The sequence below is a fragment of the Oryza glaberrima genome, chromosome 9, assembly GCF_000147395.1.
Source record: "Oryza glaberrima chromosome 9, OglaRS2, whole genome shotgun sequence".
Taxonomy (NCBI): Eukaryota; Viridiplantae; Streptophyta; class Magnoliopsida; order Poales; family Poaceae; genus Oryza; species Oryza glaberrima.
The window spans coordinates 17,999,821-18,016,028 of NC_068334.1; the positions used below are offsets into that span (position 1 = coordinate 17,999,821).

The following is a 16,208-nucleotide window of genomic DNA, read 5'->3' on the forward strand; positions in this document are numbered from 1 at the left end:
CCTCCCCCTCCCTCCTAGATCCGGCCAGAGGAGGGAGGGGGGAGGCCGGCGGGGGCGGCGGCGGCAACGACGACGACGCTCGGCGTGGCTCCGGCTGGGGGAGGGCGGTGGCGGCTCCCCTCCCCCCTCCCTCCAAGATCTGGCCGGCCGGAGGAGGGAAGGGGGAGGCCAGCGGCGGCGGCGACGACGACAGCGCGGGGCGGCGGCGACGGCGTGGCTCTGGCCCTGCGATTTTTTTTTGCTTTTCAACACATTTTCACAGGCGGGCCATTGCCCCGTCTGCGGAAATCATCGTTTTCGCAGTCGTTGGGATGCAGGCAGTCCTCCCCTCCGCCTGAAAAAATCACTTTTGGCCGCTTGCAAAAATACTTTTTCTAGTAGTGTAATTTTCACAAACTAGCCACCGCTAGCTCAACTGTGCCGTAAGCACTGATGATTGGGACGCGTTTACGGAATGTAACCTTTTATACTGTACTAGTGTAATGGTAGAAATCAAATTTAAACCGTGTTAGCCTGGCAATTTCAAATGCTAGTTAACTTGTATTTAACTATAATATATGTAGTTTTTAAAAATCCAATGGTCGTAAAACGGAGGTCGTGGGACCGAATCCCCTCATCTATGCCCATGCTGTGATTTTTTTTTTCCTTCCTAGTTTGCGCGAATCGTGAAGCAAATCTAACGATTCAAATTTACAAGTTACATTATAATTGTATATAAAGTATAATGTGACTACACGATAATTGTATTATATTTACATTTAATATACTTTTAAGAGAAAATTTATCGATAATTAAACATATAGCAAAAACAATTTGAGATGCCATCATATATACTCCCTCCGTTCCAGGTTACAAGACGTTTTGACTTTAGTAAAAGTCAAATTATTTCAAATTTGACTAAGTTTACAGGTAAATATAGTAATATTTATAATACTAAATTAGTTTCATCGAATCAATAATTGAATATATTTTTTCATAATAAATTTATTTTGGCTTAAAAAGTTACTATATTTTTACAAGCTTAAAACAATTTAGCTTTGACCAAAGTCAAAACGTCTTATAACCTACTACTCCGTCTTAAAAAAATAAATCCTAACTATAAATCTGGACACATATGTTCAGGTTTAGATTCTTTTTAGATTCTTTTGGGATGAAGGGGGCATATGCAACTGTGTCATCTCGATCTGTGACATGTACCTACGTCGTCGCATGGTGGCATCCAAACAAGCGCTCCAATCGCGCATGCATGCGGCCATGCACGGCAAGCGCGCGCGCCGATCGGTTACGACGTGTCACATGTCAGTCGGCGCGGCGCGCGCGCACGCTGCAGGCGTGAGGACGCAAGCAAGCAAGTCGCATGCACACGCCTCCCACGCCACGCGAATCCAGGCAACTCCCGGCGAAAACCGGCGAATTCTGCAACACGTACACCCGGCTCGCGCCGCGCACGCCAAGCACCGGCGCCCGTGCATGCATGCCGAGACAAAAAAAGCGCCCACGAAATCTGGCCGGTCTCCCCGATCTTCAGTTACTCTAACCGCAGCTAGCCAACTATCTGCATCAGCTACTACTACTCCCTCTCCGTCCGGGATTTTTGGATGAATGTAACAGTACTACGAATTTGGACACATATTTCTATGTACGAATTTGGACAAACTCTCTGTCTTGATACCTAAAATACTTATCGTTTTTAGTTTTTTTTAACGTTTGACCATTTATCATATTTGAAAGATTATGAAATTATTATTCATTTTTGTTTGTGACTTATTTTATTATCAAAAGTACTTTGAGTATGATTTTTTTTATATTTACACTAATTTTATAAATAAGATGAATGGACAAACATTGTAAAAAAAAGTTAAAAATAACATCTAATTTAGGATGGAGGGAGTACTAGTTTGTGTCACATCCACTTAAAATCTTTTATATTTTGAGAAGGATGGAGTAGTACACTAGTACTACCTCCGTTTCATATTATAAGACTTTCTAGTTTTGCTCATATTAAATATGTATGTCTAACCCTGAAACTGAGGAAGCATTTAGCAGTACTTACCGGCCGGTCTTCATTTATTCCCATATGCATAATAAGAAATCGGTGGATGCAGTTAAGTGGAAAAGCTAAGATATTCAGGGGAATATAAGGGCGTGTAGCTGAATGGGATGCGGCGAATTAATACTACACGTTGTCGATGCTGCTGGATATCACATTCTATTCTATTGCAATCTGCCTTGCTTTTCCTTGTCGAGATTACTCTAGCAATTTAATTTCCCGACTTTAGAGGTTTACATACCTCTTTTGATTGATTGAAGATTGTGGGTTTTGTGTAAGATGCCACTATGGTGTGATCTCTTGCACCTTTTTGCGCGAGGATGAATTCTAATATCTTGGGTGGACGTCCACCCGTTTATTGCATGCCACCTAAATGATTATGAAATTTTTTTTAAAAAAATCACAAGATAGGTTAATATGTAATATATCACTTCACAAACATGCAAGTTCAAATTCGACTTCTACAAATTGTAACGAAAATAACAAATCAAACTCTAACTGGTATACGTATATTCACAGTTAAATTTATTGTTTTTGTTACAACTTATAGAAGTCGAATTTGGACTTGCATGTTTGTGAAGTAATATATTACATATTAACCTATCATGTCAATTTTTTTAAATTTTTTTCATAACCATTTAAATGACATGAAAGAAACGGGTAGACGTCCACCCGAGTGTTTAAAACAGTTTCCCCTTTTTGCATGTATAGTATCCCCTTCTCCCCTATATATCAACTCCACGCCGCACACAGACATCTCCAAGATCGGAAAGCTAACAATTCTCAATCCTAAGCAGGCACAATATATCATCACAAACTTGACAATATTATCACGTACTATATACTATCGAAGCATATATTTGTTCTGCACATATAGTAGCTAGCAATAGTAATTAGTACGTGATCTAAGAAAAGAGTGATCGATCTTCGATTTGATCGATAGTATCGTCAATCGTGTGTCCGATCCGATCCGCCATGGAGTGGAGGGACAGCTTCTTGGACCTGATCTTGATCCCTCTCAGCCTCCTCGTCCCCATGGCGTACCACGTCTGGCTATGGCGCGCCGTCCGCCTCACCCCGCTCCGCACCGCCGCCGGCATCAACTCCGCCACCCGCCGCCTCTGGGCCATCAGCATGACCAAGGTACGTACGTTTCGCCGCCGGTGATCGATCACCGGAGTAAGTACAGAGAGATGGCTGTACACATCTTGATTAATTCTTGGTGCATGGATGGATGGACGAATATGCGCAGGACAACGAGAAGAAGGCGGTGCTGGTGGTGCAGTCGCTGCGGAACGTGATCATGGGGTCGACGCTGGTGGCGACGACGGCGATCCTCTTCTGCACGGGGATCGCGGCGGTGCTGAGCAGCACGTACACCATCAAGAAGCCGCTCAGCGACGCCGTCTTCGGCGCCCACGGCGAGTACATGATGGCGCTCAAGTACGTGGCGCTGCTGCTCCTCTTCCTCGTCGCCTTCCTCTCCCACTCCCTCGCCATCTGCTTCCTCAACGAGGCCAGTTTCCTCATCAACACCTCCCCCACCCTCCTCGCCGGCGGCGATGGCGCCGGTGACGACGGCGGCCGCCGCCTCCTCGGCCTTCCGTCGACGAGGGACTACATGGAGGAGGCGCTGGAGAAGGGGTTCACGCTCAACTTCGTCGGCAACCGCATCTTCTTCGCCGGCGTCCCGCTCCTCCTCTGGATCTTCGGCCCGCTCCTCGCCTTCCTCTCCTCCCTCGTCATGATCCCCATCCTCTACAACCTCGACGTCGTCAACGTCAAATCACATCGCGGCGGCGACTGCGGCTGCGGCTGCGGCAATGGGAAATCATCGGTGGACAAGAACGGCGCCGCAGCCGCCATGGATTGCACGCTTGTCTGACGAAGAAGCAAGCAAAGCAATCTTGGCTCGATCGATGATCGATCTATCTGCAGCGAGATTTGGTCCGGTCCAATAAAAAATACCTCGAGATACCGGTACCTACGGTACCTGCAGCATGCTTGTTCATGTGTGATATAAGTGTAGTGATGGTACAGTAGACTGCCACATTGGTAGTTAATTTGGCTCTATAGCTAGTGCATATGCATGCGTGGACGAAAAAGCTAGTTTCTTGTGGATCAGCAACACGTACGTCAGTGGACGATATAAGTTGCTTCCTAGATGGTACTAGGAAATCCGTTCTTGAGTTCGTTGCATGCATATGACATGGAATCCAACAGCGCGTCTTGCTGTCATTTTTACCAAAGTTGTTGTCCGTTCAAGTTGTTGCTTATTAGGAGTACTATATGTGTTTATGCATGGGCATATTCCTAGTGAGCTTTTTATATCTCGTGTCTCTGTTTGTCCCTTTTGTCATGAGCAAACGACAGATCAATTAACCGATTGGCAGTTTTGCTTAGGTGGCGTGCATATACATGACACGGTTTCGCTGAAGTGCGGTGCGGGCTGATTTGCTTGGTACCATCACAAAGATCTCTGAGTTGAAAAATACCAGTGCATATGTGTCACTTACATGTAAGTCCAGATTTCACATGTCATCGATCCTTACGCAGGGTTTTCAATTTCGAAATTAGATTTTATGCCCAGGGTTTCCGAAATTTCAAGCCGAAATTATTTGAAAATTTGACTGAATTTGAATAAAATTTTACCAAATTCACAAAAAAAAATGCAAAAAACCAAAAATTTCGGGCGAGATTTGAGCATGCCGGTGGGTGGGGGGCGAAATTTCGGAAATTTCGAACCGACATTTCAAACCCTGTCCTTACGTACAATAGTATTTTTTGCACCTCACATATCGTTACGATGGTTTTCTCAAAAATTTTCTCTTTATGGTATTACGGTCGATAGAAAATGGAGAAAAATCGTACCTTGCATTTTTGACCGTTAGATGCACTTTGAGATTCATACATGCTGTAAAGGAGGAAAAGAAATTGATACACGCATGAGGGACTGAACCATCAACGTTTGGCCCAAGCCCACGAAAGTAGCCATCTGCATGTTGAAATATATAGTGCAGTGGTAAGGGATGTGTGATTTCAAACTTGAGGTCCTGTACGTGTTCAATCCTCAAAACGTTCACAATTTCTTCTTTAAAAATGCTTGGAGAGACATCTCTCCCTCTAAATCTCTCTTTTTTTTAACTGCTGTTGCCAGTGGTCACGATCATGCTAGTACTCTCTCCATGCGTTGATCAACACATATTATGTTTGTTTGTTTCTTCTTGCTGAGTTCATTGGTGCTGTCATGTTAAAATTATTGCTGGTGTAAGCGGAAGCAAGATTCCTTAATCGTTGAAGAAATTCTGCTGGTGACTTACTGTTCACTTAGTTTATGTATGCATGTGTCGAGATAAATTTGCACTTCAGTTCTAGCTTATTTACGTTGTACTGAAATTGCGATATAATGTGCATTCACAAATTGTTCTGTTTTTTTGTGGTTGCTATTAGTGGTACTTACTACATTACGACGCTAATGATCTACACTGCTGAATTTAGTGTGTAAGCAATATTTGGTCCTAGATCATGTTTACACGTGGAAGAGGGTGTTTGACAGAGCTCAATATGTAGTATCTTGGCCTTATTCCACTTCATGGTTCCTGAGTTAGATGATATATTGTACTGCTGTTGAGAGAATTTTAGGTTTGCAGCGAAGCCTGGCCTTCTAATTAAACTGGCCTTTATTACTGAACAATCTCTTCATCTCTTGGGCTCTTGGCATTTCTTGTTTTCTTTTGGTGTTACAGCTCGAATATATCTTGGCATTTCTCGCTCTTCTGATGATTGATGTGCTGAACATTGCCTTTGGATTACTACCTCTCTTCCAGCTCCCATAGAATTCAGAGATCATACAACTTGTATGTTTGGCTATGTATATCCGGTTGAATGTAGAGGCTGGATTTATTCTAATTTTCTAAAAATTGAACTTGGTGTGTGCCTGTATTTGTTATCGTGCAGAGGCTGTAGCATATTTGACAGACTTGCTAAACTCGGCTGTTTCTCTGTTAAGATTCTCACCCAGGCAACTTGTCATGCGACAATTAGGGCACCAAAAACCTTGTTCCGATTTCCCAATGTGATGGCGACGATAAAATTGTCGACGAGAGTCCACGGCCTCTGAATGCGATGCGGCAGCTTCTCCTCGTTGTCTCACGGCATGATGTCACTTAGATGAGCTTCGTCCTCCCAGCATGCTGCGACCAGAGTTTGCACTTTCGATTTCGATCAAAATTTACGAAATTTCAGGATTTTCAGCATTTCTAGACTGAAATTATTTGAATATTTAAATAAATTTTGACTGAATTTAAATAAACTTTAACCAAATTCATTAAAAAAGAGAAAAATCTAAAAATTCCGAGCGCGAACATGTGGGGGGGGGGGTTTCCAAAATTACCAAAATCTTGACTCGGAATCTATACTTTCTATAAAGTTATAACCCACTAACTCTAAAGTTTAACATGCAACCATGCCACATCATCACCCACTAACAATAATTACATATTCAATCTCATGCAAGCATGCAAGAGCATCTACAATCTATTTAATTCTACAATTAAATTAGGGGCAATTGCAAATTTACCACTACTTTGAATCGCTATTGTAAAATTGCCACTAGAAAATTGCAAAAATACCACTAGAACTGTCATTCGAGTGGCATCCTTGCAATATTGAAAAAACCGATGGCAAATTTGCAAATGCCCCAAATTAGATTAACATGCAAGTATATTCAATCATTACTTCTCACATTATTTCCACAATAGTTTTACAAATCTCTCTATCATTTTTATAATATTTAATATGTACATATCAATATGTTTTACATTAAAGTGTGGATTTGATAAATATTGATAAGCCCTGAGATTTGATTATTTTTTTCTTTTTACTCCTAGCTGAATTATAAAAAAAATAGCATTAAAAAATTACTTAGTAATTCTCGCAGTAAATCGCAGGAAATCCCCTAGTTATAATAATTGGCTGTGACACGTAGAGCAGCAGAGGTGCTCGGGGGTAAAGATGGGTTCATGCACAAAGACATGGAGGTGCGGCTGCAGGCCTCCAGATCGGCTGTGGCAGCCACAGGCGTGAGGGACCCGGGGAATGGCAACAATGACAAGTGGGGCCTAGGTGGAGCCGCCGAGTCGCGGAACGGTGGTCGGTGGGAGAAAGCAGCTCTCGCCGCTCGAATAGTCAGAGGACAATGAGAAAAGTGGGGAAACAAGGGGCATGTGCATTTCTGTCTTTCTCTCTACGGTTAGTTTAACAACATACTAATGATAGATTGACGGGGATGTCCTCGAGTGAAGAAAAATTATGGTCCAATGGCATATATATAACGGAACACAATTGATAATCTTCACTCAGAAAAAAAGAGGGGAAACTTCTTGTGAATCTCGAACCATTGGATTACATCAAGATTTGTGTGTATGTGAATTTTTGGGGGCTCTTTCTCCTCTAGCTTCGATGAACTCCTCGCCTAACTCCTGGAATAAACCTACATATTTGCCTTTGGAGTTGGGATAAGGGGTAGGAGGATGGGTTGGGGAACGGAAAGAGAGGCCAGATGGTGGGTAGCGGATACAGGTGAACGGTAAGGTATTGCTGGTATAGTTGAAGCTGCAGGGTTGGAGGAGGGCAGGGCCAATGGCAGGCTGCTAGATCCGAATATGTCATGAGGTGGGGGCATCTCGCCGTTGCCATGCTTGGGGAGAAGGAGATGTAGGGAGAGGGGAGAACGGCCAACGGGACCTCGCTAGCGCTGTTGGCACCTTCCAACGCTGGCGAGGCCAAGAGGCAGGGAGGAAGAATGGGAAGAGGAAGGCTAAGGTTACTAGCACGAATCTTGATGTAGTCCTAGCCATTGGACTAAGATTAAGGGGTTTTCTATCAAATGTTTAATAGATAATCCCATAGAGAAATTGCCAATTTCCAGTGGTATATATATAAGGGAACTGGATAATTTGACACTACTACATAATGGATTTTTGCGTGCAACGATTTTCACGTGTGGATCTTTCAACCATCTGTAAAGAAGTGTCTGCAAAAATCACTATTTTTCCGTGCGGGATGATTATGTCGCCCGCATGCAAAAATGGAAAACCAAAAAAAATAAAATCCAAAAAAACAAAACCCTAATCCTAAAGCTGCCGCCGCCGTCCTCCCCGCCGTCACCATCGCGGTCGCCGTCGTCGTCGTCGCCGACACCGTAGCCGGATCCGTAGCCGCCCTACTGTCCGCCCGCCGCCGTATCCGGGCGGGGGGCGGTCGCCCACCGCCGCGCGCACGCCGCTCCCGGTCGCCGAGCCCGCCGCCGAGAGCCCGCCGCCGCCAAGCCCGCCACGGGAGGAGAAGGAGGCGGCACCGGAGGAGGAGGGGAAGGAGGCGCGCGGCGCCACAGAAGGAGAAGGTGAGAGAGAGGAAAGTGAGAAGAGGAGACGAAAGTGAGGAGAAGATATTGGGGAGAGAGAGAGGAGATAAGGGGGCCGAGGGGAGAGAGAAGGAAATTTAAAATGTTTGGAATAGGATGAGAGGGAACAAGTATTTTCCTGTGTGGGTAGATTAGGAGGCCCGCACGCGAAAATCGGCTTAGTTTTGCATGCGGGCGACGGTCCGGCTCCGGTCCACCTATTTTTCTGTGCGGTTTCACTTACGGCCCGCCTGGAAATTAAACGGTCCGGCGTCCAGGAAAATATTTGCTGTAGTAGTGTGAGTAGCATAGAAATTATTTTCTCTACAAATATATAGTTTTAGAAAAGAATGAAACTTTAAAAACTTTCAACATTAGTATCATTTTAAAATTCTAGATTCATTGCATAGAAATCATATTTGTAGATTTTTTTTATATGTTAATTTTTAAGTATTACAGCTTTTTATACTTTAACAATTTTCGCTACATCAATGAGTATATACGAGTATTCGAGAAGAAAACTGTTATAGTACTTTAAACATAATTGACTAAAAAACGCTACTAATTAGCTTTCAATAAAATTAAGCTTGGTGAACTTATTATGCATAAAGAAAACCTTCGGATGGCACTCAAACACATACCTCTAACAAGTTAATCAAGAATAATTATATATATGACTACGAGATCTGCTTTAAGCCAGACAAATCGATTAACCGTTTCTTGATTGAATCATGCAACAAGAATTATTCATCTGGTTAAGAGGATGTCGACTAGTAGCTCGCGTCTGCCCTCCTTGATTTGAAGCAGCTCAAACAATCTAGACAAAAGATATCTTGCGTCTTTCTTTAGGCCATGCACTTCGACGAGTAATGTTAGGAGGTAGAAGAAAAAAACTGGCACCCTGTGTAACACAATTACCACGGCAGAAGTAACTTGTTAGTAACATATACTCACTCCCTACATTTTGTAAGGCATATTTTAGTTTTACATGGTCGTTTAATTGAATTTTGAATGTCAGAAAGTATTTTCTACACCTAGGTGCCATGGTGTATGCATGTAATTTAAACAATTATATAAAAAATACATAAAATTTAATAAGATAGTCCATGATAATATAAGACACTATGCAAATATGTAAGTCTAAATTCGATCGATATATGAAGAAACAAAAATAACAAATTTTATCTGCACTATACGGGTACTATTGACTGTCTGATTTTATTATTTTTGTTTCTCTAGTTGTAGATTAAATTTAGTCATGCATGTTTGTATATAGACTTGTATCATCACAAACGATGTTACTAATTTTTTTCAATTTTTTCTATAACTATTTGAGTTGCATGTAAATGATAGGTGCCGTGGCACCTAGGTGTAGAAAATCCTTGTCCTTTTGAATGTAAATCTATCTTATACTAGTAAATTATCTGTAGTTTTTAAAAAGAAAGTCGCTTTTTATAGCTGTACGCCTGTACATTTAAACAGACTCAAACTATATTATACAACTGTATATTGGTAGAATCCTCATATGCCTGTAGGTTATCTGAATCTGAACAGTTTAGTTTTAAAACGTGCAAAGTTTGAGCCTAGCTTGGAATATATATATGAGCGCTAGCTACTCGTAAATTTGGATGAAGTGAGCATAATATCATTCAAGGAATTAGCAAGCAAAGGGTTCTTACTTGATGTAATCCAAGGGCACGAAGTTCTTATGGAAATCCTTGGCGATAAAAATTAAGGCAATAACTGCAAAAGAAAAAAAAAATCATTACTCTCGTGGATCACTTCAATTATTATTATTCAGGTCCATGCATGTATATACGCAAGGTAAATTCTCTATATATATATGAGATGACGAACTGACTGGTTTTGATCCGGGTGATGTACTCGTTGGGGAATCCCTGCTTCCGGACCTGCGACGACAAGACGCTGAGCTTGTAGAACGCGTACCCCAGCACAGCATCGACGAACAACGAAGGATTCATCTTCAGCAGTTGATAGCATCCAACACACGCGATGAGTGCACCTAATTTCAGACTTTCAGTAATCAAATTAACCACGCAAATTGTACATGTGTTCATCAATAAGTATAGTATGTAGTCACAGATTAATGTCTGACACTGAGTAATTTTAACGATAAATATAGTCAATTATCCGTCGATCGAGCGTCGACGTTTCCGAAGAAATGCTTCTGATTCCAATTGTTTTCACCCCCTTATAGTACGTACTCTAGGTACTTACCGGTGGGCATGCCGATATTGTAATCCTCAATATCGAAGGCGGTCTTGAGCGAGAAGAGACGGTTGAAGTTGTCCACCAGCGGGCGGAGCACGTAGGCGGCGGCGTCCCTCACCGCCTCCCGCGCTGGCCGGTCCAAGTCCACGATGGGGCCGCAGGTGCACAAGCTCGCACCGGCCGCACGAGCGCGGCGCCGTGCCCGCGCCGCGGCGGCGGCGGCGGCTGGCAGTGGCACCACCACCGATGGCGCCGTGCGGGCGGCGGCGGCAGCGGCGAGGCGCACGCGCGTGGGGTAGCGATGCCCGCGGGTGGAGGACGAGGTGGCCGCCGCCGCCGCCGCAGGAGCGCGCCGCGGCGTGACGCCGACGCCGACGCCGACGCGCAGAGCAAGATGCGGACCGAGAAGCATGGGCGGCGCCGACGACGACGCCATGACGTACGGCGTGTGAGCCCACAACGATCGAACCTGTACTGTGACACGGCGGATGGTGTACTCCCTAGTCCATCCTTCCCCTAAAAAGTCAAGCTAGGATAAGATGAGATGTTTCCTAACACAATAAACCCGGACAAAAACTCGTACTCCCAGATTCATCTCATATTATTAACCGGAAGGAGTATATCTATTTTTTTTTCCTTTCACGCGTGATGGCGTCGCAGGTCTTGTCCTCTTTGCCGTACTCCCTCGCCGTCACGCGCTTTGGCACTGCGCCGCCGCCACGGCGAGCCGCCGCGCGGGTCAGCCTCCGCCGCCAGCAAACGTCCCGCGACGGCGCCCTCCTCCTTCGCTCCCTGACGACGACGCGCTCGGTACGTAAAGCTCGTGCCGCCGCTATCGATCTCTCTCTTAAATTCTCCTCTCCTCTGATGATCAGAGATCTCTCTTGATCGGTGGAAAATTGCAGCGGTGCGCTCCGGCGGCAGAAGGCGGCGGCGGCGCCAAGGAGGCGGCGGAGGCAGCTGGCGACCCCGACGACGAGCTGTGGCCGTGGGACGAGTTCCCCGAGGACGCCGTGTTCGTGAAGGACGACTTCGCCACCGTCCAATCCAAGTTCTCGTGCGAGTCGGGGGAGGCCGCGGCCGCGCTCAAGGACGCCGGCGCCGACGTGCTCCGCCCGTTGCTGGACAACTTCAACCATCTCCGCTCCCTCAACACCGTCTTCGACACCGAGGATTACCATGTCGGCATGCCCACCATGTCGGCATGCCCTTTGGTAAGTAATTAACGTGAGTGATGCAATTTCGTACTACCTAGCAATCGCATTACAACTACAACTAGCCCAATTTAATTTTACGAGAAACAATTTTTTTTCCTCATTACATAGATTATAAGATAGACGCACACAATCGCACACACCACACTAAACTCGCTCCTAAATACATGGCTGTGTTAGCATGTAGGGGATGGGAACACATTCCCTCCGCACGGAAAACGGAGCGGTTCATTAGCGCGTGATTAATTAAGTATTAGCTATTTTTTTTAAAAAAATAGATTAATTTGATTTTTTAAGCAACCTTCGAATATAAACTTTTTTTTAAAAAAACACATCGTTTAGCAGTTTGAAAAATGTGCGCGCGGAAGACGAGGGAGAGTTGTTGGGAACATGGGTTTCCAAACACAGCATTCAAAGAAATGGAGTTCTTCACTTAAATCTTTCGCAGCGCGTGGTCTGCCTCTTTAGCATGGCGTCTAAGTGTTGACGAGTAACGTGATGTGATTTGATGAGCACGTAAGTAACTATGTTTTATTTTGCTGTTGAAATATTAGGTATGCTCATTGCATGCATTGGGTGTTATAACCTCTTCAAGATGAATCCAACCACGTTCATAGACGCGGCCCTCGGTTACACGTTCTACAGGCTCTGCATCGTGTCGTCGCAGCTCCGGAGAAGAGGCTTTTCCAACGACCTCATCATCCGGGTTAAATTTGGTCAGTTACTGCATCCGCAATCTGATTCAGCTGTTTCCTATTTCTTAAAAGCAAATTCTTTTGGTATCGCTATGCCTCTCGATGATTTTTCCTTTGCAGTCGTCATGGTGGTTATGGCTATCAATGATATCAACAACCGCATTTATTGGCTTGATGCTATCAGGTATGAATGTATGATCCACACACTCACAATGTGTTATGGTTTTTTTTTTTTAATTTTAACCATATCGATCCAAACTAAAAATTAGACATACCGTCTAATCGAGAGGGGTTGATCGATCCCAAAGACTATTTGGTTGTGTTTTTTGTTTTGAGAGGTTGGGAACCCCTCTCCTTCGCACATAAAACAAAATGATAGATTAACGCATGATCAGACATGTAAAACGTCTCTGATATGTAAAACAAAAAGATCATGGACGTCCCTTTAAGGGGCAAAATGACTAGGCGAGATTAGATAAAATTTGAAGGAAAAAAATAATTAGGTGATTGAAAATAGTAGATCAAACTATTGTTTCATGCATGGTTGCATATTCCTTTACATATTGACTTGCTCCTTTACATTGTATTGACTTGCGTTGACATGCTGTAATTAACTACGTGACATGCATGCATGTACAGGGCACCTGTCTATTTCCTCTAGAGCTTAACGTTTGCTTTTGAGTTGGCTGGTATTAGGGCAGTCCCAACCCATACCACTAGACATGGTTTTCATAAACTCTACATCATCAAGAAACTAGTATTAGACACTATTCTTCCAATGCAAATATCATTATTCCATAGTTCAATTTAATGCTACTTATCTCATATGATGTTTTGGATGTTATGTAGAAACCATGTCTCATGCAATACATGGTTTTCTTCTCTTTTCTCATTTATTCACTTGTCACATCAATTTTTTTTTATCCTAGGTGACAACTTATTTAATACTATGGACACTATTCTAGTCATTGGGTTGGAAATGCCCTTAAGAAGTGTGTGAAGTATCTTTTGGCCTCAGTTGCCCTCTTGGGTAAGTCATGAAAAAGGAAGACGCGAGCTGCGCAAGCTGCTGCCCAAGTTTGAACTTGCACCTGTGTCTGAGAGGCTATCAAAATGGTAATAATTAATACTTCATCCGTTTCATATTATAAGACTTTCTAGCATTGTCCACATTTATTATATGTATGTTAATGAATCTAGACATATATATGTGCATATATTTATTAACATTTATATGAATATAGGTAATGCTAGAAAGTCTTATAATCTGAAATGAAGGTGGTAGATCAATGTGTATTCATGGATGGCCAGGCTATACTACATAATTAGCTGAGGAAATTTTGTTCTGCCCTACTTGGCACACTTTGAGAGATGGTTATTTGGTTAATCAATTACTTTGCGTTTCAGAAGATATGTGATTCAGGCTCCAATGAAGTGCAGTTGCTTCTGTAATTTCGTCCAGTTTATTATGCGTTTGGATCAAACAAGGGGGGTTAACAAGTTAATTCTCACTGTAAATAGACAAAAGCATTGCTGTCTGATTGAGATCGAGACCATGTTTTACAATGGTGCTGCTACGTGTTTGGCCAGTTTTTGAACCTATGACCGATGACAGTCAAATGAACAAAAAAAAATCAGTAAGTTGGTAAAAACAATACTCCATCACGAAATTATACAACTACTGCTTTCTAAAGACACCAGGGGTGGATCTACCCATTAGATAGGGTGGGTCGATCGACTCAGCTACGACTCGTGTCACCCCAAAGTCCAAATTGAAAATTAAAAATATAGCGAAGGGTGATCCAAAGTAAATTCCTTAGCAATAGAAGGTGCTCCAAATTGTAAATTTACTGTATGGAGATATATAGTTAGGACAAAACATTCTTCTGAAATTCACCCTTGGTTTTCAGAAGATTAATTGTGAGGATCAGATAATTCCTTGCATATTTTTTTCACAAAAATATATAAAATAAACAAATGTAGAAAGATACTATAGAGTAAATACTGGCATCCTGCGTCAAGAAACAAATAGTCAGTAACCAAGTCAAATGATGCACAGTGACATATATAAGAACATAAGCAAAAGTATATAAAAACATCAATGATAATATCCCAAATGGGAAAAATAAGGATATCGGTACGAGAACAGAAGTGAGGCACATAAAGAAAAGGATTGCACAATACTGTTTTAATCAAACGACGAATTTAGAAGGCTGCTGTGCCAAACAATGGTCCAAACATTTAACACAGTCGTAAGGAATACGTAATGCTAGAAAGGTCAGCTTGAAAGGTGACATGGAGATATATATAAAACAGACACACAAAACAACCATTTCATTTCTGAAATATACCAAATGTGCAAAATATAAATCTTCATTGGCCAATTACACAAGTATTTCAATCAAAAGACTAGAACGGGGAAAAAAATTACAAAAGTATTACAGCCTACAAACCCCATACCCCCACCCAAAAAGGAAAAAAAAGGAATAAGTTCACTGGAGGTCCCTTAACCACAAAACCAGAAATCTTCACCCCTAAACTATACAAAACCGTCTAATTTAGGTCCCAAGGCAGTATAGTTGTCTGGTTTTGCTGACGTGGCATCCTAGTCAGCAAAATTAATAAAATAAATATGTGAGGTCCTACATGTCAGTGAGAGAAAATGATGTGGGCCCTATATCTATTTTTTCTTTTATTTTTCTCTTCTCTTCTCAACTTCTCACAGGTGGGCGGGCAGATGCGAGTGTGCGGCCGATGGCGGAGCCGGCGCGGTGGCCGACGCAGCAGGGAGAGATGCAGCAGTCGCCGCGGTAGCGAGCGGCTGAAGCGGCGGCGGCGGAGGGCGAAGTCAGTGGAGGGCGAGTGCGGCTGCGAAGCAGGCAGGACGGGCGGCTGTCTCCCGGTCATCGGCGCCGCCCAAGAAGTACAACGCCACCCGCTGCAGCGTGCTGTTCGACGCCGTCGCGCACACCGACCCCGCCGCCAGGCCGTGGTCGATCAGGATGCCCACCGAGCACAGCGCGTATTGCATCGCCGACCGGTTGATGGCGCAGATTGCGTTGTTGGCCGTGCTCCGGGCGCCGTCCAACGACTTGTGGAAGGGGAGCAGGATGAGGTTGGCCTTGCAGCTGTGCGTCAGGAGGCACACGTCGTGGTGCATGCTGCTGTACAGCGACACAACCATGTACGGGCTCAACGTCACCGCGCCCAGCGGCGCTTGCTGCTCGAAGTAGCGGAACGTGTTGACGATGTGGTCGGACGGCGTCGGGTTGCCGTTGCAGGCTCAGCTCTCCGTCGCTCCGCCTGCCTGCTCGCCCACCGTCGCCGCTGGTAGCCGCGCTCCCCAATTGCCGCCTGCCGCCTGCTCCGCTCTCCACCGCTCCGCCTGCCTGCATGCCCACCGCCAGCACTAGCAGCCACGCTCGCCCGCCGCCGCCCGTCCTGCCTGCTTCGCAGCCGCACTATCCCGCCGCCGCCGTGGCGACTGTTGCATCTCTCTCCGCTGCGCGCGACCGCCACGCCCGCTCCGCCGTCGGCCGCACACACGCATATGCCCACCTGCGCGTGAGAAGTTAAGAAGAGAAGAGAAAATAAAAGAAAAAATAGATGTGGGC

The 16,208-nt window shown here is 44.3% G+C and overlaps 3 protein-coding genes across 3 annotated transcripts; 2 read left to right on the forward strand and 1 right to left on the reverse strand.

The window, feature by feature from the left end:
* The first annotated feature begins 2,806 nt into the window (after positions 1–2,806).
* On the forward strand, positions 2,807–4,410 carry LOC127784097 (uncharacterized). Its single transcript, XM_052311286.1, has 2 exons — positions 2,807–3,193; positions 3,303–4,410. The coding sequence occupies exons 1-2, from the start codon at positions 3,026–3,028 to the stop codon at positions 3,933–3,935; spliced, it is 801 nt and encodes a 266-aa protein (XP_052167246.1). The 5' UTR covers positions 2,807–3,025; the 3' UTR covers positions 3,936–4,410.
* Positions 4,411–9,087: 4,677 nt separating this feature from the next.
* LOC127785435 (uncharacterized) lies at positions 9,088–10,897 on the reverse strand. The gene is made up of 4 exons (XM_052312886.1): positions 10,692–10,897; positions 10,315–10,476; positions 10,133–10,196; positions 9,088–9,354 (listed from the first exon to the last, which is right to left on the reverse strand). The coding sequence occupies exons 1-4, from the start codon at positions 10,699–10,701 to the stop codon at positions 9,201–9,203; spliced, it is 390 nt and encodes a 129-aa protein (XP_052168846.1). The 5' UTR covers positions 10,702–10,897; the 3' UTR covers positions 9,088–9,200.
* A 436-nt stretch (positions 10,898–11,333) lies between these two features.
* Positions 11,334–14,079, forward strand: LOC127785397 (uncharacterized). The gene is made up of 5 exons (XM_052312834.1): positions 11,334–11,495; positions 11,591–11,877; positions 12,449–12,615; positions 12,715–12,778; positions 13,524–14,079. Exons 1-5 carry the CDS (start codon positions 11,334–11,336, stop codon positions 13,525–13,527), a joined length of 684 nt encoding a protein of 227 aa, XP_052168794.1. The 3' UTR covers positions 13,528–14,079.
* The last annotated feature ends 2,129 nt before the right edge of the window (positions 14,080–16,208 follow it).